Here is a 26,701-nt window from a genome sequence, read left to right on the forward strand (position 1 = left end):
TTACATATTGATGCTGTATTGAAAATTTAAATATTCTAGATTTTTAATATAATTTGATATGATATATGTGATATATTAAAATTTTTGATATTTTTTTAAAATCCTAATAATAGTGATCTCAATTTTGTTATATACTCAATTGAAATGCTATTGTTCTCCATCTAGTTGTTTTTGTTTCTTCTCCGTTTGCATCAATTCAAATTATTAAATATTAATCAAAATTTGGTTCTATGTTAATTTCTCTCCATATGTAATGTTAGAGATGAATTTAGTATTGATAGTGCCATTATTATTATTTGTGGTCCCTTAAAGATTTACAGTTCATTATTCTTGTTTTTGGTATTTAACTGATGGAAAGATTTAGAAGGAATTAGAGGATTAAGGATATTTTACGATTTTTATATAAAATCATGCCTATAGATCAGGCTTACATTGCTTTTATATTAATATTTTTAATAAAATCATAAACTCTTTGAATAAACTTTGTATTCAGATATTTTTTTATACCTTTGCTTTGAAGTTATTATATTTGTTTGAACTATATTAATAAACTAAAATATATTGTAACAAATCTTAAATTAACAAAATTATTATAACAAATCCATTTTTTTATATTAAGGCTCAAATGAAAATTTGATAAATTTGAGAGGATAAAATGGAAAACTTGTACGAACTTTAATATCCTAAAGCGGTCGCCGTTCTCTGTCATCGCCTCGGCTGGGTACGGGTTGGGAAATACGAACGAAAGCACCGCCAGCTAACGCCACCGCGCTGCCCAGCCGTCGCCGTCGTTCTCCCGATATCTACCCTCGTCACCATCCCCACCTTCTCTTCTCTCTTTTCCCCCTTTCAGATAGATCAGATACATGCTCATATGAATACCTTCTGCTGCACCGCCCCCGACCCAGTGTCACCCGCCGCCCCCGCTACTCTGCTCTCTGCGCCGCCTCCCATCCCTCCCATGATCCCTCCCCATCCGCCTCTACCTCCTTCATCCGCCTCTGCGCCGGGCAGCAGCGGTGACTCTTCTCCTCTCCACCGCGCCAACCAGAACGGCGGCACCACCCGATGGCCCTCTGCTTCTGCCAGCGACCACGGTGTCTCCCACCGTTCCGCTCCCTCTGAGCCCTCCGCTCCCGCCTCCCTGCGCCCGTCCTTCTATGACGCCCTCGACCACCACGGGGTAAGCCTCAACAACATCGTCGGAAATGGGATCTCGGGACTGCTTCACAAGTGGGTCAACTACGGAAAGGGATGGAGGCCCCGGTGGTTCGTGCTCCAGGACGGCGTTCTCTCTTACTATAAGGTCCATGGTCCCCACCGCATCGAGGTAAGCCAGGAGCTCGACAAAGGGGCGAAGGTCATCGGAGAGGACTCTCGTCGTATGTCCCGGCGCAGGAGCCGTCACTACTTTCCCCCTCGCAAGCCTGTCGGCGAAGTTCACCTTAAGGTTGTCGTCACCCTACTACGCAGAACCAAGTTGGTGATCTTTTTTTTTTTTCAGTTTCTCTTGATCAAAATCTTTCTTTTTTAGGTTTCTTCTATCCGTCAGAGCAGATCGGACGATAAGAGGTTCTCCATCTTCACGGGAACGAAGAGACTCCACTTGAGGGCAGAGACGCGGGATGATCGATTGGCATGGATGGAGGCGCTGCGAGCGATGAAGGACATGTACCCGAGGATTTCAACCAGCGAGCTCATGACGCCGGTAGATAACGTTGTGGCGTCTACTGAGAAGTTACGAAATAGGCTAGAGGAAGAAAACGTGAGCAACACGGTGATACAGGACTGCGAGCAGATCATGAAAGGCGAGTTTGTTGCGCTGCAGAACCAGCTTGTTCTTCTTAATCAGAAGCAGGCCGTCTTGGTTGACACCCTCCGTCAATTAGAGGTATCAAATAGATCCCTTTTCCATTTTCACTGCTCCTTTGAGTTTATGCGGTATTAGATTGTAAGTTTACTCGTCCATTTCATCTCACTAATGTATAAGTTCCAACTATAATTAGTCTTGCAGGAGGAGAGCCTGTATGAGCAGTAGTTTTTCTTCGATCGTCATCCTAGCAAGTATCATGGCTATTTTTACATAATCTGCAAGTATTAGTTGTTTTGCCCAGTTCCACGAGCACTTTGATACCAAAATAGTTACTTGTGTCTTCATTTGCATTTTACCTGAAGAGTAACCCTGCCCTTAGATCAATAAAGAAAACCATAGAATAACTAGACAATAAAAGAAAATAAAGTAAAAGAAGAGCTAAGAGTGAGGCAGAAATATTTTTTTCATCCTAACGAACAAAAAATTGGTCTTTTGCACCAGGATAATCTGGATCTATCTCCATATACTATTATAGCAAGTACTTGTGCCAACAAAGACACTTGCTATAGGTACCCATTATCATGGTACAAATGGATGGTAGGGCAAGTTCAACTTAGATGACGTTGATATATGCTATAAGTGTCTAGGTATCAAAGTAGTCAAAACCCTTTTGTCGAAAACCTTGATCAACCAAATGTGCCTAATACTATTTTACCATTCCATCATTTCAAATCTTTTTATTGAAGATTCATTTACAACTTATTGTTCTTGATCCTGTCCGAATCAGAAGTCAAAGGACGCTGGGGACGTGGCGCTCCCTGCTGGATCCTCGAGTGCTCCGGCGAACCTGCAACAAAACCGAGCTGGGAGGGGTGTCCCGGCGACGGCCCTCCGACGCTCAAGTCAGGCGAGGAATAACGAAGAGGTGGCTTCAGAGATTCAGACCAGCGTACCTCCGGTGAAGAAATGGAGACCTTATATAGACCTCTCGAAGGAGCCTGGGCGCGCCAATCAAAGCAATCACCTGCTTTCGACCATGCCCAGGTATGAGTTTGTCAGAAGGGCATCCATAAGGCCATACCGCTACTGTATCAACCTCTCCATGATGTGACGGCGAGATCCTCCATCGTGCAATCTTGTGTACGGCATAATCATCAGACATGCCTTTGCTGACATCCCATATCCCGAGCCGAACGAATAGGCCGTTCGGCTAACCTTTGTGTCCTCGCCTTTATCCTGGCCGAACGGACCACCCGCTCGGCCCTTCGGTCCCAACCGGGCAGACACCCGCTCGGCCCTTCAGTCCTCCCGCCTTGGCGTCGGAAACCCAAGCCCATGGCTGGGTTATCTCTGGCTCCGCTCGGACCTGCTCAACTGCTCGACGCGGCCATTACCCGCTTAGTCAACCCTCCATCCGTCCTCAGGCTGGGACCCTTCAGGAAGTGGGTCCCCCATTCTTACCGCCGGATCACTTGCCTTCCCTTCAAGTCTAGTCGAAGGAGGCAGTGAGTCCGACTGACTGGACTATGTGTCCGAGCGGGCGGTCGTCGCCTTACCGTCGCTTATAATATCCCTTGAGCCGTTCGGCCCTTATGTCAAATTCAGCCGCTCGGCTCTTCGTTTTGGATGTCTTGGCGCTCAACGTGGATGTTTGCTTGTCTAAATCTTCTCGAAGATCACGCAAATCCTTTTCATTAAGTCGAAGCATCCGCGGTATGGGCGCATTAATTGCGCCTGGTGACAGAGCGCCACGTGGCTCTTCTCGCGTGGCGGTGATGATCCGTACGATGGGACGCCGATTATTTTGAAATGGACGGTTAGATGATGACCTCGTCTCTCGTGACCTGTATCCGACGGACGAGGCCGACCAGCCTCGTTCGCATAAAGCCTTCGTCTTCGCCTTTACGGTGCATTCTCTGTTTCATTCCGCTTCCTCCGTCGAAGGTGCCCGCGGCTGCCGCATTCCGGCTGTCCTAGTTCTTGCCTCCTGGTGGTTTTCGGCTTTCTGGTGATCCTCTCCGTTCATCTTCCCTCAGTAAGCTTCTCCCTTCCTTTCGTTCGGCCTTTCCCTTTCGCGGGGGACTCCTTTCGTTCCCTTGCTTGCGAACTCTTATCTGTCCTCCGTTTCCGAGTTTCTTTCGGCTTCCTTCTTTCTTTTTCTTGGTACTTTAGTCATGGCAAGCACTTCCATACCCACTGTTGATGTTCATGGTCCTTGGTATATGACCATGGAGAGTCGGTTTGATGAAGAGGGCGCTCGGCGTCTTGTTCGGACGTACGGGATCCCGGACGACCATGAAATAGTTGTAGCCGACCCGATCGACCGGCCCCATAACCCGCTGATCGGTACCATTTGTTTTTTTTCTGGAGGCGGCCTTAGATTTCCCACCCATCCTTTTGTTTTGGAAGTTTGTAATTATTTTCGCATCCCGCTCGGCCAACTTGTGCCGAATTCCTTTAGGCTGCTGAGCGTTTAGGCTGCACAATATCCCACTCGACCCCAAATATTCCACTACTTCTTCTACCCCAAACAATCCGAGTTGGGTACTTTTATTTTCCAAGTAGAATAGGCTTCAAATTTTTGAGAATACGACCTCCAACAACCGGAAGGAGTTCTTATATCGACTTCCGAGCGCCGATTCGAACAAATGGCGGACCATTGACTCGGCGAGCTCGGCAAATTCGTAGCAATCCACCTACCTTAAACTGGTTGTCCGGTCGGTGACAAAATCGACCGATTGCTTCTCAAGGTGTTGTACATTTTGGATTATCTCCCGTTCGCCAATCTCCCCTACCGCATGGGTAGGATTCTTTACTCCCTTCGCCTTTTTATCTAATTGATTTTAATTTTTCCACCTGAAGTCGTGTGGCGCCTCAAGGCTACCGATCATCCGAAATGAAGGCGGTGGAAATTGAGGCTACTAAAAATAACTCGCCGAGCGGGTCTCATCCCAGCCCAGATCGAGGAGAGGGGGCGCATCACCAAAGCAGTTGCCCATCCGCCAACGGAGGTTGAGGCGGATCTGCTTCCTCTGCTCACCGAGCCGAGTCCCCAGTGCCGGATTCACCACTGGAAGTTCGGCGAAAACGTCGAAGAGGCTCCAGCCTTCCGCCGACCCAAGAGGTCGAACCACAGGCGTCGATCGAGATCGCTTCTCCAGATCGCACGCCGTCGCAGATTAGGACCCCCGTGGCCTCGCCCACCGTACAACCCTCTGGCTCTCCTCCACGGACTCGTCGTCGCTTACGACGGTTGGGCGAAACTTCAACCATAGGGGAGTGCGGCTGAGGAAGTGCCGGCCGGCCTCCCACCATCAAGACTACCCTTCGATTCCCATCGGAGGAATATTTATTGTCTGCCGATCGGCCATCGAGCCCGTTCATGAAATAACCTTGACGGGTCCGCTCGGCCTCATGACGCCCAAGCAGCTCGGCGATAATCATATGCAGCAAGCCACTCAGGTAGGTTCGTTTTTCTTCCTGTGTCATGCTACTGTTCAGTTCCTGATTTTGTTATTTCTCTTACAGCATTGGGCGGAGCAAATCGCCACTAGCCATCGGCTGGCCGAGCTGGAGGACCTCATGGAAAAACTTCAAGTCTCGGGGGGTCCATCGGCCGAGCGGGAGAAACAAGCCCGTGAGGCCGAACAGAAGAAGGCCGCCGACCTGGCTACAGAGGTGGCTCGACTTGAAGGCCTGGTGAAGAAGCGCGACGAAGACGTGAAAGCGGGCGATCGCTGATATGGACAAAATGAAAGTTGAAGTCTGAGCCCTAGATCAGCGATCTAAGGAGCTGGAAGCCCAACTAACTGCCGAACGGGATGGGCGCTCAGCTGAACGCACGAAAGCGGAGGTGGATCAGAAAGTCCTCCACGATTCACTGATTACCTCCCGGGCGGAGCTCAAAAACTACAAGGAAGGGGAGCCGAGTCGTCTAGCTGCTGCACGTCAAGATTACCTCCGCTCGGAGAGGTTTGGCACGAAATTTGGCGGCAGCGTCTCTTCGACCTTTGCCGAGGCCGTTAAGGTCACTGTGGCCTACTTGAAGAAGGGTGGCCACCTTCCTGCGGGAATGCACATTCCCGCCTCCGATCTGGCGGCCATGATAGACGACATTCCGGACGGCTTCTTCAACTTCGAAGACCCTGAGTGAGGAGTGTTCCTTGTCTGTACCTTGTTTTTACGTTTCCTAAGCCCAGCGCAACTTTTTGTACTTGTCGTTCGGCATGCTTCCTTTTTAATGTGATTATGTCTTTGCTTGTGTCTTCCTATCCATAATATTCTTCTGTTTGCTTAACGTTTATGCTTAAAGTTAGTCATGCTCTTAAGCGTTCTCCGTCACGCGGCCGGTCAGCTTAACCCATTAAACAAAATCCGAGCAGGAGGGCCTACTCGCTCTACTCGTATCTAGCCAGTGTGAACTCAACAAACGCCAAGTATCGAAGGACCAACGCCCGAGCGGGCCTAAATGTTTTAATACTTGTGGTTTCCGCGGTTTCTTATTCTCTGATATTCATTCGTCCGCCCGGGGTATTTATAGTCGCCGGACCGACTCTCGATTTTTAACGACGGAGCTCGTCGATCTTCTGCTCGGGGATTTATAGACGCCGGCTCGTCTATACGGTTTAACACCTGGGCTAGACGGTCTTCCGCTCGGATATTTATAGCCGGTCGGCGCGGCTCTCGATCTTTAACGACGGAGCTCGTCGGTCTTCCGCTCGGACGTTTATAGACGCCGGCTCGTCTCTCGATCTTTAACGTCGGAGCTCGTCGGCGCGGATATTTATAGCCGGTCGGCGCGGCTCTCGATCTTTAACGACGGAGCTCGTCGGCGCGGATATTTATAGCCGGTCGGCGCGGCTCTCGATCTTTAACGACGGAGCTCGTCGGCGCGGATATTTATAGCCGGTCGGCGCGGCTCTCGATCTTTAACGACGGAGCTCGTCGGCGCGGATATTTATAGCCGGTCGCGGCTCTCGATCTTTAACGACGGAGCTCGTCGGTCTTCGCTCGGACCGTTTAGACGCCGGCTCGTCTCGATCTTTAACGTCGGAGCTCGGGCGCGGATATTTATAGCCGGCGCGGCTCTCGATCTTTAACGATTGAGCTCGTCGGGCGGATATTTATAGCCGCGGCTCTCGATCTTTAACGAAGGAGCTCGTCGGTCTTCCGCTCGGGCGTTCGCCGGCTCGTCTCGATCTTTAACGTCGGAGCTCGTCGGCGCGGATATTTATAGCCGGTCGGCGCGGCTCTCGATCTTTAACGACGGAGCTCGTCGGTCTTCCGCTCGGACGTTTATAGACGCCGGCTCGTCTCTCGATCTTTAACGACGGAGCTCGTCGGCGCGGATATTTATAGCCGGTCGGCGCGGCTCTCGATCTTTAACGACGGAGCTCGTCGGCGCGGATATTTATAGCCGGTCGGCGCGGCTCTCGATCTTTAACGACGGAGCTCGTCGGCGCGGATATTTATAGCCGGTCGGCGCGGCTCTCGATCTTTAACGACGGAGCTCGTCGGTCTTCCGCTCGGAGGGTTTATAGACGCCGGCTCGTCTCTTGATCTTTAACGACGGAGCTCGTCGGCCTTCCGCTCGGAGGGTTTATAGACGCCGGCTCATCTCTTTCGGCAGTTTTTTCACGCTCAGTTCTTTATAAGGGAGTAGCTCGGCCGATTTCTCGGCTTTATAGCAGGACCGTCTCCGCTTCCGGCCGGAGGGTTTATAGACGCCGGACCGTCTCCCGGTTTCCCGGCCGGAGGGTTTATAGACGCCGGACCGTCTCCCGGTTTCCCGGCCGGAGGGTTTATAGACGCCGGACCGTCTCCCGGTTTCCCGGCCGGAGGGTTTATAGACGCCGGACCGTCTCCCGATCTTTAACTGAGCTTGCATATATAAACCTCCCGGTCGGGCGGCTCGGGGACCTTCGGATAACCAGCCGTTCGGCTATGAACACAGAATGCCTTGGGAATAATTTGTTTCCTGCGACAAAAGGAGTACAGCTATTTTGAATTTACACAAAATAGAGCAACAGCGCGCCTCTCACCCAGCTCTATATGGCTGAAGGTGATTTGCACTCCAGGGCCGGTCCAACATCCGACCTTCCGCATCCTTGAGGTAATAAGCGCCCGAACGGAGCTTCTCGATGTTGCGCTCGCTCAGCTTGTGCTTTCTCCTTTTGCTGCGCCACTATCTTGGCTGCCCTCGCCTCGACTATAGCGTCCAACTCTTCTTGTGAGAGTGCCACGGTATGTGGTCTTCCAGCCTCGTCCATTGCTTCTGCTCGGATGCAGGTGCGTTCCCACAGACGGCGCCAAATTGATCCTGTCCGAATCAGAAGTCAAAGGACGCTGGGGACGTGGCGCTCCCTGCACAGCAAAACCGAGCCGGGAGGGGTGTCCCGGCGACGGCCCTCCGACGCTCAAGTCAGGCGAGGAATAACGAAGAGGTGGCTTCAGAGATTCAGACCAGCGTACCTCCGGTGAAGAAATGGAGACCTTATATAGACCTCTCGAAGGAGCCTGGGCGCGCCAATCAAAGCAATCACATGCTTTCGACCATGCCTAGGTATGGGTTTGTCAGAAGGGCATCCATAAGGCCATACCGCTACTGTATCAACCTCTCCATGATGTGACGGCGAGATCCTCCATCGTGCAATCTTATGTACGGCATAATCATCAGACATGCCTTTGCTGACATCCCATATCCCGAGCCGAACGAATAGGCCGCTCGGCTAACCTTTGTGTCCTCGCCCTTATCCTGGCCGAACGGACCACCCGCTCGGCCCTTCGGTCCCAGCCGGGCAGACACCCGCTCGGCCCTTCAGTCCTCCCGCCTTGGCGTCGGAAACCCAAGCCCATGGCTGGGTTATCTCTGGCTCCGCTCGGACCTGCTCAACTGCTCGACGCGGCCATTACCCGCTTAGTCAACCCTCCATCCGTCCTCAGGCTGGGACCCTTCAGGAAGTGGGTCCCCCATTCTTACCGCCGGATCAGTTCTATTAAGAGATTAGTCACAATTTGACGCTGGACAGGATAACGGTTATCCTGCAAGCTGACGAGAAGAGGAGAATTGAGGAGAAGACAAGAATCGATAAGGGTTGTCCTCCCGATTTTTCCGTAAAAAGGAATATTATTCAATAATAGAGGATTAATTCCTCAACCAACTATATATATATATATATATATATACTCTCCCTATAAAAGGAAAGAAATCCCTATATAAGAATTATAATTCCTATCTTATAAAGAAAAGAAAAATTATTAAACACTCACAATCCTAAATTCCTAAACGAACTCAAAATATAAAAAGATAAAAATTACTAAAAAATTACCTTAAATATTAAAAAATGACTTAAATATAAAAAATATGAAAATGATCAAAAATAATAATAAAAATTTGCGGAGGCTACTTTAGTTACCCTGGGTTGAAAGAACTTGTCCTGGAGTTTAGAGTAGTTTCATGTGGTAGCCGGAAGATCATCTTACACCTAATTGACAATTATTTGTTGGATGGTGAAGCGGATCACATCGAAGTTTTAAGCCATGAACAATAGTTTTTTCACCTTGTGCTGAACGATTATTTGTTGGATTGTAAAGAAGCAATCCCTAGTTGACAAAGTGTAGTGCACACATTTGGGTATGGTTCCATCATTGAATAGGAGCTTTCTGATGAGATCGAAATTATGGGAACCGACGGCGCCACTGATTGGTCTGCCGTAGATGGCTCGTGAGTCGTGCCACCGCGTGGAACTCACCACATGCATGGTCGGACCCAGTTGAGATGCATGAACCTTGCCTTCAAATCCCTAGTCAAACCTCCCAATCCGCCCATCTCGCCGAGGGCCCCTCGCACATCCTCTAAAAGTTTTCTTGTCTGCACGAGCATTTCGTCAATTTCTCATTCCAATTCTAGTGCTTTGACTTGGTTGTTGGTCATCTTTGCCTCTTTGGACTCCTACACCTTGGAAAACTTCTTTGGCCTCGACTTATCGTTCAATAAAGTTTCTTAGCCGAGGAGACTACCTCCCTTGCATTGGTGCTGTTGGCACCAATGATCAAACCTGAGTTTGATGAATGACAAGTGGATTAAAGTTAGATGTGTTGTTGATCTAATCTTGTTACCGAGTGCGCAAGGTTGACTTACTTGACGGGTCAAGAGTGTCAGACACTAGGGGATGTGCGATTCTCGATTGGCGAAGTTCAGATGTGGGATTCTTGCAGGAGGTTGGGATGTTTGATTCTCGATAGGTTGAAGTCTGGATGTGCGATTCCGATAGAAGGTCAGGATGTTCGATTCCCGATAGGTAAGGTCTGGATGTGCGATTCTGGTAGAAAGACCTGGTGGGTCAGATTGGACGTCAAGAAGGTAACTTGACACTTGGTTAGTAGAAGTAAGTTACTGGAGGAGAATGACAGGACGCTTTCCGATTGAGGGGACAGTACGCGTCGGTCTAAGTTAGGTCCATTTCAGAAATCTAAATTGAGACCTTGACTAGTTCCTGGTCTTGGAAAGACAGGAACTAATTATTAATGCTTATTTTTATTGTGCTAACTTTGTCTTGCAGGGTATATTTTATTTATGTTGGACTAACACATTTTGCAAGGCAAAAGAGTACAAAATGTTTTGGATGAATTGTACCCGAGGTGCCTTCCAGGCGACGGAAGGCACCTTGAGTACTGTTTATGAAAGGCGCTTTTGGGAGCTTGGAAGGCGCTTTCAGTCAGATAATTCTGAAGACTTCGGCGATGATAAAACACTGGTTTTGCAGGATAAACTTTGCCTATGGAACGCGCCTTCAGTGCTGTGGAAGGCGCCTTCAATCCTCTTTAAAAGAGGTATTCGCCCAAGGCTTTGTAATAACTGATTTACAAGCTTCTACGCGTTTATTCGACGTTCCGAGTGCTCCGACTTCCTGCTGCTCTGCTACGTTGTTGCGCCCGACCACTGGTGAGGAGTTGTCCAACATCGAGCCCGATTCGATCATCTACGAAGGTGTTGGGTAACAAACTTTAATATTGTACTTAAATTATTGTATAAAGGAAAATGTAGCGTGTTACACTTTTCTGATTTTTTTATTGTACTCGATCCCCTCTTCTAACGGTTTTGGAAGAGGTATTAGTGGATTACCTGTCGATAGGTCCGTGGGACCTAGGTCTTGGAGTAGGAGTCACCAAAAGCTCCGAACCAAGTAAAATCGAACGTGTGCCTTTTTACTTGTTTTGTTTTCGTGTTTTCCTACTGCGTACTTATTTTATAAAACTGAAAAAATTAGTTTTTAAAACCACGTGAGTCACCCCTCTTCTTATGTACGTCTCGATTCAACACCTTGTACTTGCAAAGCCTCTCGCCCTTGTCAAACCTGTAGAGCCTAGCGATCATCTGCTCTTCGTCGAAGACCAGATTTTTGGCATCCTCGTTCGGATTTTCCCAATCCAAGCTGATGTTCTGCCACCTATTGTTGATCATGAGGAAATCACAGCGAAATTCCACAGTTTACAAAGTCCTCTGTGCCACACCCTGATCTCCTCCCTTAGCCAGAATGTGCCGAGGCGACCCCTAGCAGCGGCGTAGGCTTCCCGCATCAAGGCGAAGGGGTTGTTGCCAACATGGGCATACGCCAGAGCTTTGAAGGAGTCAGAACTCCTAAAGAGCCGCTCTCCTCGCAGAGCATAACGTGGTCATTGTCGCTTGGAAAGATGGATGATAGGAAGTTGCCCACGAGCAAGGGCAGGAGGAGGACATAGGTGCCCACCTCAGGGACCTCGAAGAGCACCCATTGAGTCTCCATTTGCAGGTCCAAGTCGCAGCTCCCGACCCACATGGTCGACCACCATGTCTTGAACCGGAAGAGGTTGATTGCTACGACTCATTTGATTCTCCTTTGTGAAGTAGCGCCTCTAGTATTTTCGCCTTCTCCTTATCCACAACTAGTCCTTTCAACTCCCTAACTTCGTAAGGCAACGTGGGGAGTCCCAAATTGGTGACTGGTTGCTTCTCCAATCTGCTGTAGATTTGTTCGAATTCCTCCATCCCCTCCGTAAGATCCTTAATTTCACGGAAGAGACCAGTGGCTACATTGATGGCCTCCGACAACTTTTTCATCGCTTTCTTAAAAGTTAGCATATGTTCGTCAAATTCTGAAAGATCATTACCTTGTCGTTTGTCGCTAGGCAATATAATAAAATCCAAGTCATTGAGCATGTTGTTCGTCATATTACCTTTAAAGCGGCATAACCAGTCTTCTAGGAATTTGTTGCTAATCTTCTTGTTGAAGTTGTTGAGTTTTAAGTTTCCAAAATCTTGAAGAATTTTTCATAGTTGCAACATTATAGCTTTTTCATTGTGAAACTCCCAATCTTGGTGCTGCCGCTACGAGAGGCTCTGGATGATATGATATATTCTTTTGTTAAGGAGACCCACAAAGTATGTTGTGATTTCGGTTTGTGGATTCTCAGCGAATAAGGGGATGCATGTTTTGCGCTTCTGAGCTATCATCTGAATAGAGGTCATATCCTCAACGTCCCAACAAACATTGGATCTTTGACATGAAGCACTTTGTCCGTTCCATAATCGTCATAAACTAATCGTCATAACGGGATCATTAATCGTCTTAGTCTCGTCTTCAATTTGAGATCAAGATTCCTCTTCAATTTCTTCTGGGTCAAATTTCTCACGAATGATTAAAGTCTCGGAGCCATCACCATAAAGTACCTTGTCATCAAGGTCTTCCTCCTCGTCATCTTCGAATCCGTCAAGATCATCTTGGGTGTCGAAGTTGTCGTTCTCCATGGCTAGATCTAATCGTCTTTGGAATTAAGTTTGAATTTAACCAAAGGGAAGAAATTGACCTTTCTTCTTCTTTTTCATCTTCTCTCAATTCTTGATTTTGGTCTTGCCTTGTCGGTCTCGTGAGCGTCGCGAGTACCCCCACCATGACGATGCTAGATCTCTGGGTCTAAAGGCAACCAATTTCACCTTCATCGAATTCGGAACTTGCTTATAGGCAAAGAACTGCTCCACTTTATTTATCCAATCAACAATATTCTCTGTTTGTGATGTACCATAAAATTCAGGTAGATCAACTTGAAATCTGAGGTCTCCATATTGATCCTCTCAACCACGTACCTCACGATCTTTGAGTTTTCACATAGCCACTGTTACACGCTGGGTTAAATCTGTGACTTATCTCTATAAATCGTCAATCCTCAATTGTCTTTCATGGTGTTCGTCTTTCTCCATCAGAACTTGTTGGCACCTGCCTACCGCGACCATGAGCACGATGACCTTCTATTGGATCTGCACCTTGCTCTGATACCAACTGACGTCGGACAGGATAGCAATTATCCTGCGGTGGATGAGAAGAGGGGAATTCAAGAGATGGTAAGAAGAGATAATCGTTGTCCTTCATATTTTTCCGTAAAAATTTAGGTGTTCGTCTTTCTCCATCGAACTTGTCGACACCTGCCTACCGCGACCATGAGCACGATGACCTTCTATTGGATCTGCACCTTGCTCTGATACCAACTGACGTCGGACAGGATAGCAATTATCCTGCGGTGGATGAGAAGAGGGGAATTCAAGAGATGGTAAGAAGAGATAATCGTTGTCCTTCATATTTTTCCGTAAAAAAAATATTATTCAATAATAGACGATTAATTCCTCAACCAGCTACACATATAGACTCTCCCCATGAAAGGAAAGAAATCCCTATATATGAACTATAATTCATATCTTATAAAGAAAGGAAAGAAATTCTAAAACAAATTAAAAATTATTAAACATTGTTCGTTCTTTTTATCAAACTGTTAGTCACAGCGGAATATAATAAAAACTTAAAGGAAAGAATACTCATGGGATTTACTTGGTTCCCAACCTCCCAGGGTCAGTACATCCAAGGCCTAATCACGGGAGGCGTCCGTCCACTAGTGGTCTCTTTTCCGGAGGCGGAGAAACCCGTCTTACAGTTTGCAATACAAGCACAAATAATAATAAACTAAGTGCAACTTGTAATAAACAAACCAAACAAAAGATGGCGGTTGATCTGGAAGTCCTCAGCGCAACGTACCCCCGGAGCTTCCTCAGTCGCAGAGCTTCGCAGCGTAGCTTTCTGCGTGCAGAGATGAAGAGTAGGATGAAGAATCGATGTCTTGAACGTAAAACCTTCATCTCATTTTATAGAATTGGGTCAGATTCTTATTTAGATCAACTCTTATATGGATGAAACTATATCTGGATGAAGCCTTATCTCTATTCACATCATCTAGCTTATCCTCATTTTGATCTAAATCATAAAAATGATCTTTTGCCACATCATCTTCGATGTCAACATTTCTAACAACTCAGCAATCTAGATTAAACCTAGTCGGTCTACTGAACCGCTGGTCCAATCTTCCGAATTGGTTTGGCGTCGGTTTGACCTGAGTCAAGTCTGGTTCACCTATTTGCATTTGTCTACTCTCTGTTTTGCTTCCAGCTCCAAGTTCTTGCAAAACAACCATTCAAACACAAACAAGTAACCTAACTTATATCTGTAAGTTTACTTGACCTACTAGGCTTACCTTTTACTTGGAGGTTCTCCTCCAAGTTTACCACTTAAGGATCAATCCCATAGGATCAAGCCGCACTCCTGTAAGTCTACCTGACCTACTAGGTTTCATGCTTGGATAATATCCAAGACTTTACCATTATCTATGGTTACCTTTTCTTAGGATTTTCATTGCCTAGCTTCACTTTCACTGTCTAGCTTCACTCACTAGGACTTCCACCACTTAAGGTTACCTCTCTCTATGATTTTCACCACCTAGCTTCACTCACTAAGGCCTAGCTTCAACTTATGGTTACCTTTTCTTAGGATTTTCATTGCCTAGCTTCACTTTCACTGTCTAGCTTCACTCACTAGGACTTCCACCACTTAAGGTTACCTCTCTCTATGATTTTCACCACCTAGCTTCACTCACTAAGGCCTAGCTTCACTCACTAGGACTTCCATCACCTAAGGTTACCTCCCCTAGGATTTCCACTGTCTATCCTTCGGTTAGGATTTTTCCTTGCTAGTCATCTAGTCTTGACTAACTTCCAAACATCAAATTCTATTAGGATCAATCCTTGGTCAAACTGACCAGACTTAGGTATATTGTTAAACATCGAAACCCTAGAGGTTGATTACTATTATCTGGTGTTCCCTACATCAACAATTTTTTCCTTTTTGATGTTTGATAATAATCTTAAGTTAGGTATTGGTCTTTAGGGTTTTATACCATAGTTGGGAGATTCAAAATATTTCTAACTTAAGGTCACTCTCCTCCTTTGACATACATCAAAAAAAATATTAATCACCTTAAGGTCCATTAGGTCTTGCACCAACAATAAATCAACTAGACTTTTATCTTCCAAACATTAAGTCCTGTTTAGATCAACCCTTGGTCAAATTGACCAAATTTAGATTTGTTGTTAAACATCAAAACTCTAGAAGTTGATTGCTATTATCTGGTACTCCCTGCATCAACAAAAATAACTTAAATATCAAAAATATGAAAAATATGAAAAATTATAATAATAATCCACAGATCCTCCTACATGACAATTCAAGTGCTGATGCTTTGTAGTTTCTTTCAGAAAAGAAGCATCAGATTCTTGAAAAGCTCCTAAATGTTTTACGTTTATAGCTTTCTTTTTTCGTCTAGGTTTCTAAGTAACTAAAGTACCAGATTGATCAAGGAAAGTAGGAGACAATCTTGATGAGAACTAGAGGAAAAATTAGGCTTTGGCGTAGAAAGTCTAGATTTGAAAGGAAAATTGTTTGTCAAGAAAATTGCATCTCTCGAGTCTGTCAATCTATTGTTTGAGATGTTTGAGATTGTAGAATTTATGACAAGAAACCTATTTATACTACTACCAAAGGAATAATCTATTAAAACAACAATTATAGTTTTAGGGGCCAACTTAACTCTTTTTAGCGAAGAACATTATATTGATTAGACATCTTCACATTCTAAAGTAATCTAATTCAGACTTGTAAGCTTTCCAATTTTGATGGACGTATGCTCGTCCTTCGTTAGTACTCGATTTAAAATGTAGCCAGCAAATGGTTCCCACTACAAGTTATGGGGAGCAATAAAACTAATTAGCATTGTCGTATCTAATAATGCCTTATTCTTTATATTAGGGGAGTAAGCAATAACTTCATGAATTATCCGATGCTCTTTATAGAAAAGGGAATGTTAGTTTGAGGTACATTCTCCTCCCCTATTAGATCTAAATACTTTTATCCTTTTCTCAAATTGTTTTTGAACTTCAGTTTTATAAAATTTAAATTTTAGGAATATTTCATCTATGGTCTTCAAGAAATTGGTACAATAATAAATCAAAGGGGTCACGGTGGATTAATTCTAATAGTTATGTGTCAAAAAAAGGAATAAGTTTAAATAGTTCCGTAGATTGTTTAGATTGTACACATAGTTCACATTTAAAATTAGGATTATAAGAGAGCTTAGGAATTAACTCAAGATTGGTCATTATCAACATGGACTTAAAGTTGATATGACCTAATTTACTATGTAAGACACCACTAGATTTAGAATTTAATAAGACTTTGGCATCAAAAGGATCTTTAGTAGATGATAAGGATAAAACTATGAGTTTAGCAGACCATGAAAAAAAATCTCCTTTAGAGAGAACAATTTTGACATTCTTTAATCTTTTAAGAATTAGGATTTGGTGCAACGAAATGCATACAAAATAATTTGTGCCTAAAGAACAAATGTGTAAGTTATTTATTGATAGATATATGTCAATATAGAAAAAAATTCTAATTCAGTGATAATACCAGGTTTAAGCAGAATATCATATGATCCAACAAATATTTAAATTAAAACAACAAAATAGCTATTATCGGCTCAATCAAATTCTGACACAAAGGTGTTATCATGTTATTAATTTACAAAATGCAATTGCAGCATACTTTTGTAGTGTATGAGAAGAGCCTATATGAGTAGTAGTACCTGGGTGCATGGTGAATGTGTGAAATGCTATGTTGAATATAATTTTTCTGAGATGTTAATTGGTTTTGCCAGTTTTATTATGAACTAATATACCACTATATATGTGTTTCTTAATCAAGCATAGAGCAATTATATAGTCTGTAGATACATCTGTGAGCTTTGGCATGGCTTTGGATGGCAATATTCCATGCTGCTCTCCCTGGCTGATACACTTATGCATGAGTCCATCTACCCAACTGAGTGAAAAGTGCAGAAATATCTGTTTTGAATGGTCAAATCTTCAATTACTTTTAGTATCCTTATTATTTTTTTTAAAACAAAGAATGGAGCTGTGCAAAATATCAAGGCCTAGTGGAAAGGGTTTTCTCTGCCGCCTTTGCTTTTGTGAATCCAACTGGTTCGCCGCACTTCCTAGCTAGTGCTTTCTGGAAGTGAGGGGGATGGCGCAATACTGATATGCTGGTGGCAATATGGACAGGCCATTCTTCATTCTAGTAAAAGAACCTTACTTCTAACATTATATTTTCATCAGACACTTTGTGTAACTTGACATCTGGCATATGGATTCACATTTATCATCCTGATTACTTCATATTTTAAAATAATGTTAAACAATCCATTGAAAGGCACGTACTGTCTGTTCAGTTATCTTGGACAGTTGGACGTATATTAAATTGTGTTCTTATTTCTTAGCATATTGACTGAATAATTTGTCATGTTCTTTTTATAGTCAGAAAAGGTTGATTTGGAGAATACCCTTGTCGACGAGAGCCAAAGAGGGATTGCTTCTAGATCAAGACAAGAGAAATATAGTGGTATGATGCATAATAGAATGACTTGTGATAACATGCTAGTTTTCACCATACTAATTTATTGGGCTATCTTTCCTTTCTATTCAGTTGTTGATGTATCCTGATTTAGAAAGACTCAACATCATTTAAATTTTGAAGCTTTTATTAGCACAATTATCTTACCTTACAATTAAATGTAATGAATTAATCTGTGGTCAAAGTTTAGGTATTATGTTGTATACCATTTCTTAGAATGATAAGAATATTTGTTTCATGTTGGACTATAAATGGTCCAATGTCGTATCTCTTTTATGTGTAAATTCATAATTTGGCTGATGAAAATGTGCCTTGCTATTGTTGGATATATTTTAACTAGGACTCCAAGGTTGAGTGACAAATTCACATCACTTGGGGACTAACAAATCTACCTAATAGTGAGCTTCTTTGTTCATCCGTAGTTTCATTACCTCTCAAGCATTTGCTTAGTTTCTTTATGTTTTCCCTACATGTGAAAACTTGAACACTAACGTGTAATTTCTAAAATAACTATTTTTGTTAGATTCTTCCTTTGGCTAATTCTTCATTCTTGTGATTGTTTACAATTGTGACTAGCAGTTTTGCTTGTTTGTTATTTGCATATTTTATTTTGATCTTTTATACATGGAAACCTGTCATCAGACTTTGCTTCCTTCTACAAAATCACTCATGGTTCACTATTGGTACATATTTGACTGCTATCCTTTTCCCTCAGTTGTTTATATTGTCAATACTTGTAATGTATCATTCTTGCTAATTAACTTCTTGTTAATTGCTTCAAGTTACATTATCTGTCTTATCTTACCCATTAAATATTTTTCTAGAAGGGAGTGCAAGTGAATCTGATTATGACAATGAACGTCCTGATGCTGTTGAAGAAGAAACAGATGAAGAAGATAATGCCTTTTTTGATACACGAGATTTTCTATCATCAATCTCTTTTAAGAGCACAGAATCTGATTTCTATAGATCTGAAATTGATTCTGATGATGAGGATGATTATGGTGTCTGTTTTGGAGATGCTAGTGATTCTTCTATGAAATCTGTGGGATTTAGCTATCCCTATGTGAGGAGACGTAAAAAATTACCTGATCCTGTTGAAAAGGAAAAGGGAGTGAGCCTCTGGTCAATGATCAAAGACAATATTGGAAAGGATCTTACTAAAGTTTGCCTTCCAGTGTATTTTAACGAACCAATTTCATCACTGCAGAAATGTTTTGAGGATCTGGAATACTCGTACCTTATTGATCGAGCATATGAGTGGGGGAAAAAGGTAATATAAATACTTAAATATTTGGAAGAATCAGGTTTGCTTACAATACTAATAGTTCTCTTTGCCTTGTCAATAGATTTTGACTGAAATACATGTTTACCATCCTCTATTTTCAATTATGTTTGAAATTTAGCATGTTTGGTAAAGAGAGCATCAACATGATTTAGTGTATCAAGATTTGCATTAATTTTTTATCATAGTAAATATGTGTAATGGTGACACAACTCATAAAGGTGATACTTGTAGAGTTTGATTTTTGTTTTACTGACACTTGGCATCATTGTCATTGCTGACTATTTCATTTCCATTCTATGTATAACAAAATCATCTTGACATACACATAATGGGGTTTAAATTGTCACCAAAAGGGGGATAATAATATTTATGCTGTATTTCACAATAGTTTACCCCTTATCTATACTTTAGATTCTGTTTGAAAATAGAGCTAAGTTGATTTAATCCCAAATGCTAGAATCACTTCAAGAGGCATCTTTATATAAAACCAACCATGACTGACCACTGCAGTTGTACATGAGGATCATGGCTTACAAATGTGACTGTTGGCTTTGATGCCATGTTTGACAACACGAAAAGGCTATTCCTCTTTAAATGACTTGCAAAGGAAGTGTCCCGTATTATAAAGACACTTTCTGGACCACTATGCTTGTCTAAGTGGCCTCTGGGACTGGTGGAGTCTCCCACCTTTTAACATTTCCATAAGCGCACCATATTGCAATGTGACATCACCAACACTTGAACAGAGTTTGTAATATGGTTCTAGTTTGGTGACGCCCTATCACTTTAAAGTTTTGAATATTCTACCTTATCAATGGCTCAATGGCCTTTTCTGCTGCATCTTAAGAGATTATGCAAAAGGTGCTAATGATCTAGGTTAGCTGGTGTATTTGGAGAAAGAGTATATTCTATTTCATTGATTAAGGTATCTATTGCAATGAGTATATATACGGCTCATAAAAAACTCTAAATCTAGAAGAACCAATGTAGGATTAAACTAACTGCACTTAGTAACCCTATTAACTTTAATACTTTGTAAAACTGTTGATGGAACACACAAGTAATGATTGTTTCAACTTCAGATAGAAAATAAAGAGAGAAAATATGAAATCAAACCCAGATGTAAAGAAATCCGAGGAATAAAGCTAACAAGTGGGCTTCTCCTAGACGCGCCCATACAACAATAGACTATAACTAGTTTAAAATCTCATTCCTTGTTGGAGGTTTGGCCTCCAATTGAAATGGTATGTTTTGGTATTATGTTGTGTTGCTCGGAATGTACCCATACACTCCAAAGTTTGCTGAGAAAAATTCAAATTAACTTTAAATTTTGGTCCTCTAACCGTCTTTTGCTTGTTGTCTGCTTGTTGCATTTACTTCCTAATATAAATATATGTCAATCAAAAAGTTCACCATATTAAAATTTTAACATAATAAGGTACAAACTATAGCAAAAAGTTCACTACTTAGGGTTTAGGCAATAGGCATACACCTATATATATATATATATATATATATATAAAGTGGCCTTGAGGTTCGATTTGTAAAAACCTCTTGCAAAATGCAAAGTAAGGTTCCGTTCAACATACCCAATATGGTCCGACCCTTCCCAAGACCCCACACTGGCGGGAGCTTCATACACCGAGCTACCTTTTTTTTTAATCATTCAAACTAAGATTACAATAAAAATAAATGTCATAAATTAATAAATTAATAAATAACATTAAATATATAACAACAATTAAATGTTTATATTTGCAACTAAGAAAGCTAAGGAAGGAGACCCGGTGACCGAAAATCAATTTAGATTTATGCTTGGGAGGTCGACAATAGAAGTTATACATCTTCTAAGACAACTAATTAAAAAGTACTAAGAACAGAAGCAAGACTTATACATGGTATTTGTCGACCTAGAAAAGGCTTATTATATAGTCGCAAGAGAAATTATATGGAGAACGCTAGAAAAGAGAGTTGTTAGCATAGTGTATATTGAATTAATTAAAAATATGTATGAAGACGTAATTACAAGAGTGAAGACTTCAAGTGAATTAACGGAAGTCTTTCCCATAAAGATAGGTTACATCAAGGATCAACTCTAAGTCTCTATCTTTTGACACTAATCATGAATGAACTCACCGGACACATCCAAGATACATTATCGCGATGCATTTGCAGATGATATTGTTTTGGTAGATGAGACATGTGAATGAGTAAATGCTAAACTCTAATCTTGGCCGAAAACACTAGAAGTGAAAGGTTGCTTAGTAGAGTAAAGACAGAATATATGAAATTTAAGTTTAGTAATCTTAGACATAATGAGATAATTGTTAAGATGGGAGATGACGATTATTTATAACTGAGAGTTTTAAGTATTTATGATTATTTTTGTAAAATGATAGAGGGATTAAGAGAGATATCTTACATAGAATACAAGTGGGATGGTTGAAATGGAGGAAAGTACCTTTAAGACTTAAAGGAAAGTTTTACAAAATGACAGATAGATCTGCTATTTTATATGAAGTTGATTGTTGAGCTATGACGTGAGTACATGAGCAGAAAATGAGCGTTACAGAAATTAGGATGTTAAGGTGGATGTGCGGACATATAAGGATGGACAAGATAAGAAATGAAAACATTAGAGAGAAAGTTGGGTTGCACCTATTAAGGAAAAACTCCGGAGACGTGTTTATGATGTACAGACATGTACTCAGTTAGGCGATGTGAAACTATGACAAATGTTCATATCAAATGAGGAAGAGAAAGATCAAAAAACACTTGGTTAGTCACAATAAAATAAGATAAAATTTATTTAAATATAAATAATGATATAATAGGGGATAGAGTTCAATGGCGTAGAAGGATCCATATAGCCGACTCTATCTAGTGGGATAATGCTTGGTTGCTGCTGCTGCTGCTGCTGCTATTGTTTTTGCAACTAAGCAAGCAAAATTCACAACAATATATAAAATTCAATAATTCATAGTCAGAAATCTAAATTGTAACAAAATGCAAGCTTGTAATTAGTATAATTTTACACTATTAATAACATGTTCATACTGATGCTATTTTACTTTCTAATGTTATCAAATTTAGCTTCTCTTTTTTTAATACTTGATTTTCTACCTAATTTCCAGGGCAATGGTCTTATGAGGATGCTTAATGTTGCTGCATTTGCTGTTTCTGGATACGCTTCAACTGATGGCAGAATATGCAAGCCATTTAATCCACTTCTTGGTGAAACCTATGAGGCTGACTATCCAGATAAAGGCCTTAGATTCATTTCAGAAAAGGTGAGTGATTGGTCTCACAAATACAATTACTTGCAGTTTTCTGGTTAAATTGGGCCTCAGTTTCGACCTTCATGTTCCCCATCCATATTAACCGTTTTTTTTTTTTAATATAATACTTACACATGGATATTTTGTCTTTATATTGAATCTTTTATGAAGGGCAGTAAAATTTCTTGAAGGGCTGTGAACTGTGAACTCTTAATTTTTGTCTGAGCATGGAATATTTTTTGCTTGGTTTTCTTGGTATTAGTGGTAACATTTGATAGATATGGCAACCATAGATGGTGTTATCCTTTTGGGCCTTTTGGCTAAAATGGGCATTTTTCATGAACATGGTTACCAACTCAGTAAAGGGGAAGACTTCTTATAACACTAATAATGCCTAGATTATTTCACTAAGAGGTTGGGATACATTTTTAAAAGATGGTAAGAAATTCCTACTAGTTTTGGCACATGAGATTCTATTGATTGATGGTGTTCTCAGAGGTTTTCATTTATTGTTTATCATGATTAATGCCTAAAAAGTCAATGATAGAAGCTATACATCTTCTTAGACAACCGATTGAAAATTTTCAAGAAAAGAAGCAAAATGTATCCAAGGTATTCATTGACTTGGAAAAAATTTATGATAAAATCCCGAAGGAAATTATATTGAAAATTCTAAAAACAGAGTGTTACGTAACATATATTAAGGCAATTAAAGTTATGTATAATGATATAATGACAAAAGTGAAGATTCCATGCTAAATAACCGAAGGGATTCGGGATTCCTATAAAAATAGGGTTACCCCAGGACAAACAAAACAAACAACCGTCAACTTGGTGTTTTGATTAGAAATGTGTATTCTGCTACACTTCATGTTCCTTTTATTAATCGGCTGATCTTGGATGGTTGATATGATTTGAAAGTTGATACAAGTCACACGCACCTGATATCTGTGCTGATTTGTAGCTCTTTTTTTTTTCCTTCTTTGTATCACAACAGGTTGGATGAATTACTTATACTCATATTCTTTGCAACTTATGTAGGTCAGTCATCACCCTATGATTGTTGCATGCCATTGTGAGGGTAAGGGATGGAAGTTTTGGGGAGATAGTAATTTGAAAAGCAAATTTTGGGGTCGCTCAATTCAGCTTGATCCTGTTGGTGTACTCACCCTTGAATTTGATGATGGCGAAGTTTTTCAGTGGAGCAAGGTATTAGGCATTGCATCAATTGTTTAAAAATTTGGTTTTGGTTATAAGTATAGATATTGAGCTTTGCTATTTCAGGTAACAACTTCCATTTACAATCTTATATTGGGGAAACTCTATTGTGATCATTATGGTACTATGCGCATACAAGGAAATTGTGAATATTCATGCAAGCTAAAATTCAAGGAGCAATCAATAATTGATCGGAACCCGCATCAGGTACCTAGTTCTTTTTTCTTTGTTCTTTTTGTGTGTTGTGATGTTGGTGACGTGGTAGCTACTATGTCCCCCATCCTTTTCCTCACTTAAGTTTTTGTTGCATTCTGTTGTCACATATTTTTCTTCTATTCTCGGGCTAGTTGATCAAGGTTCCTTAATTTAGTTGCAATATCATCAGAGTGGATCACAAATTTGCTATGGTATTTCAAACAGAGAAAACTAAGGATTTCCTAGAGAAAAGCACAATTTCAGGAGCACTATTCAATTATACATTATAATGTTTGTGCCTAGCCAGTAAATATAAAGTCAATGGTTCTTCAAGTTCTTCCTTTTCTCTCTCCAAATTGTGTTACTCAAGAAAGATTGCCATCTGTCATTTAAGATCCTTGCTGAATTTTACTCTTAAGAGTATGTTTCATATGACGGAAGGAATGCTGGATGGAAATAAGGAGACAAAAATTTCCCTCGCGACACTTCAGTGATTTTAGTGATTTGTTTATGAATTTGAAGATTATCTAATGCTACACCTTAATAAGTATTTACAATCATCAAGAGAAAACAAGAGTGCCCTAGAATGAAAAAGAAGTGTGTAAAGAAATAGTTACTTGATTGATTTAGAATAAGAAGGGTATCTTTACAAACACTAATACACTATACATGTTTTCATGTTCTCCTTAGCATTAGAAACTTAAATATTATTTGCATTTGTTAATTCTTTTTATGAATTTTGTATTAGAATTTCTTAAGAATCATTCTATTTTATCAATATATGATATTAAATATCATAGCTCACTCACATAACATATTCGTTCATGCATAATGTATATGCCTTGTGTGGTGATCCTTGTGCATCTTCTCCATGCTATTTTAGCACCTTGATTTCTTATTTAAAACTCTAATAGAGGTTTGCCGTTAACTTATTAGGTATATGTAATGATTTGTTTGCTTTTCAGCCACTAGAATAGTAATCACCATGCGCAATAGGTGTAATATACATTTTCACTCACATTCTATGCCCTATGTGGTGATCCAGACACATCTTGCTTGCATGTGATTTTCGACACATTCATTTATCATTAAAACTCTTTTTAAATCTCACTGTTAACTTTGTTGATATATGTAATAATTTGTTTTCTTTTCTGCCAAGAGAATAGTGGTGACCATGTGCAATCTATTTGTAGGTGCAAGGCATAGTTCAGGATCGCAGTGGCAAAACTGCAGCAACACTTATTGGAAAATGGGATGAAAGCATGCATTATATGGATGGAGATATCTCTGGAAAAGGCAAAGGATCTGAATCATTGTCTGAAGCCCAATTATTGTGGAAACGTAGCAAACCCCCTAAATTCCTCACTAGATACAATCTCACACGTTTTGCAATAACAGTAAATGAGCTGACCCTGGGATTAAAGGTTACAATTTGTGTTCTACTTATTATCCATGCATCCTTTGTTTTAAGTTTCAATTTATTTCTTTACTTCTTATCCTCAATCTTGAGCAGGAAAAATTGCCACCGACAGATTCAAGGTTGAGGCCTGATCAGAGGTGCTTGGAGAATGGGGAGTATGAGATGGCAAATGCTGAGAAGTTGAGACTGGAACAGAGACAACGCCAGGTTAGGTTTTGAATATTGTTTTACGATTGGTAATTGGTGCTGAAGTCATTGCTCCTATGTAGCCTTGCTTCCATATTGCTTTTTATATATTTGGGCAATCGATAGGGACATTTTTTTAAATCTTATGATCATTCATTGAACTGCCTATTATAAACTTTTTCAGTCATCCAAAACTAACTGAAATCTGAAGTTTCATGAAGCCATTGCACAAGGATATCCCTAGGATCCTAACATGTCCATAAGAAAAATTGAATTAAGGTCATCAAAAATAAGAGGTTAACACATATAAATGCTTGGTGAATGGTGAGAATTTAGTGTTGTAAATTTGTTCAGTGACATTGCTAAAAAAATTGAGTTGTCTTCACAGTTAGATTTCTAAATGTCTAATTTATTGTTTGCTGTTTTTTTGTAAATGCTATTCCCTGAGTACTTCCTTTGATGTTTTGGTCACCATGTGTTGCAGGCGAGAAAGATGCAGGAAAGTGGTTGGAAACCGCAGTGGTTTGTGAAAGATAAAGGGAGCGAGACATACCGGTACATAGGAGGATACTGGGAGGCCAGAGAAGACAGCAAGTGGGATGGATGCCTTGATATCTTTGGCCAAGTCCCCAGCGATCCAATGACTGATTAACTTGCAGTTTAGACAGAAACCAAGGTTCTTCTCTTGCAGCTTTTACGGACTATTTTCTTTTCTGTTTCTTATCTGCTTTGGTTTCTTGTTGACTGCTCACAATTTTTGAGCAGCCAAAATGAATTTTAGGGTGTAAAGAGAAGAATAAACAAGTATAGTGCCAACTTTTATAAGAATAAACACAAAAAGTCGCAATCTTCCAATTCTTCCAGTTCATCAAGATAACCGAGTCGTTCTTGTCACCCTTGAGTTTCATCTCAGGTTGCTTAGTTTTCCAAGTGCGAGTGCAACATAACCGACTTGTGTGCACGTGATCGGAGAATTTCAGAACCGGCTGAACTTGTTCAAAACCTATCGGAATCGATGGAACCTAGTGCTTCAAAATTTCTCTTTATTTTTGCATATTATCATTATATTCATGTAGTATACGTGTTTTGGAAGATTCATCATCCACCTCTGTCAAGTCGTGCAGGAGCACGGAGTTGGATATCCTATACTGTGCTTGTGCACAAAATCAAGTTAACCTGGGAAGAAATGTATGGCCTCCTATTGCGTTTTATGGCAACTTCTTCATTGTGGCATTTGGCTAAGTACACGGTAGTAGAATAAACCAAATGCAGCTAGTAAAAGAAAGATCTTGTGCAACCAAGGAATAAGTAATTGTAGTTAATTTTCTAATTTGATCTTAAGTCGAGATTATTGAGTAGAGAATTTTTCTTAATTGACTCAAGTGTTTAGTCGATTAGGAATTGACCAAAGGTAATATGTTCGTTAAGAAAACGCTCTATTTTGGGAAAATTCATGAAGGTATTTACCGCTTTACTCGT

General features: G+C 41.3%; 1 protein-coding gene across 2 annotated transcripts; it reads left to right on the top strand.

Annotated features, from left to right (window-relative positions):
- Window positions 1-663: 663 nt before the first annotated feature.
- Window positions 664-26,079, top strand: LOC121971903 (oxysterol-binding protein-related protein 1C-like). Of its 2 annotated transcripts, none has more exons than XM_042523415.1 (10): window positions 664-1,450; window positions 1,535-1,891; window positions 17,541-17,625; window positions 18,462-18,910; window positions 22,060-22,215; window positions 23,245-23,412; window positions 23,488-23,628; window positions 24,810-25,040; window positions 25,130-25,243; window positions 25,707-26,079. In XM_042523415.1, the coding sequence occupies exons 1-10, from the start codon at window positions 875-877 to the stop codon at window positions 25,872-25,874; spliced, it is 2,445 nt and encodes an 814-aa protein (XP_042379349.1). In that variant the 5' UTR covers window positions 664-874; the 3' UTR covers window positions 25,875-26,079. The 2 variants fall into 2 exon arrangements, with proteins under 2 accessions (XP_042379349.1, XP_042379350.1); XM_042523416.1 differs by having other exon boundaries at window positions 18,465-18,910.
- Window positions 26,080-26,701: the final 622 nt, after the last annotated feature.

Source organism: Zingiber officinale, chromosome 4A (genome assembly GCF_018446385.1).
Source record: "Zingiber officinale cultivar Zhangliang chromosome 4A, Zo_v1.1, whole genome shotgun sequence".
In the NCBI taxonomy this organism is placed as follows: Eukaryota; Viridiplantae; Streptophyta; class Magnoliopsida; order Zingiberales; family Zingiberaceae; genus Zingiber; species Zingiber officinale.

Bases quoted from the DNA above. Each gene is read 5' to 3' on its own strand.
- LOC121971903 (XM_042523415.1), top strand. From the start codon at position 875: ATGAATACCTTCTGCTGCACCGCCCCCGACCCAGTGTCACCCGCCGCC. The intron at 1,892-17,540 runs GTATCAAATAGA...TTCTTTTTATAG, and splicing joins ACACCCTCCGTCAATTAGAG to TCAGAAAAGGTTGATTTGGA. The intron at 17,626-18,461 runs GTATGATGCATA...ATATTTTTCTAG, and splicing joins AAGACAAGAGAAATATAGTG to AAGGGAGTGCAAGTGAATCT.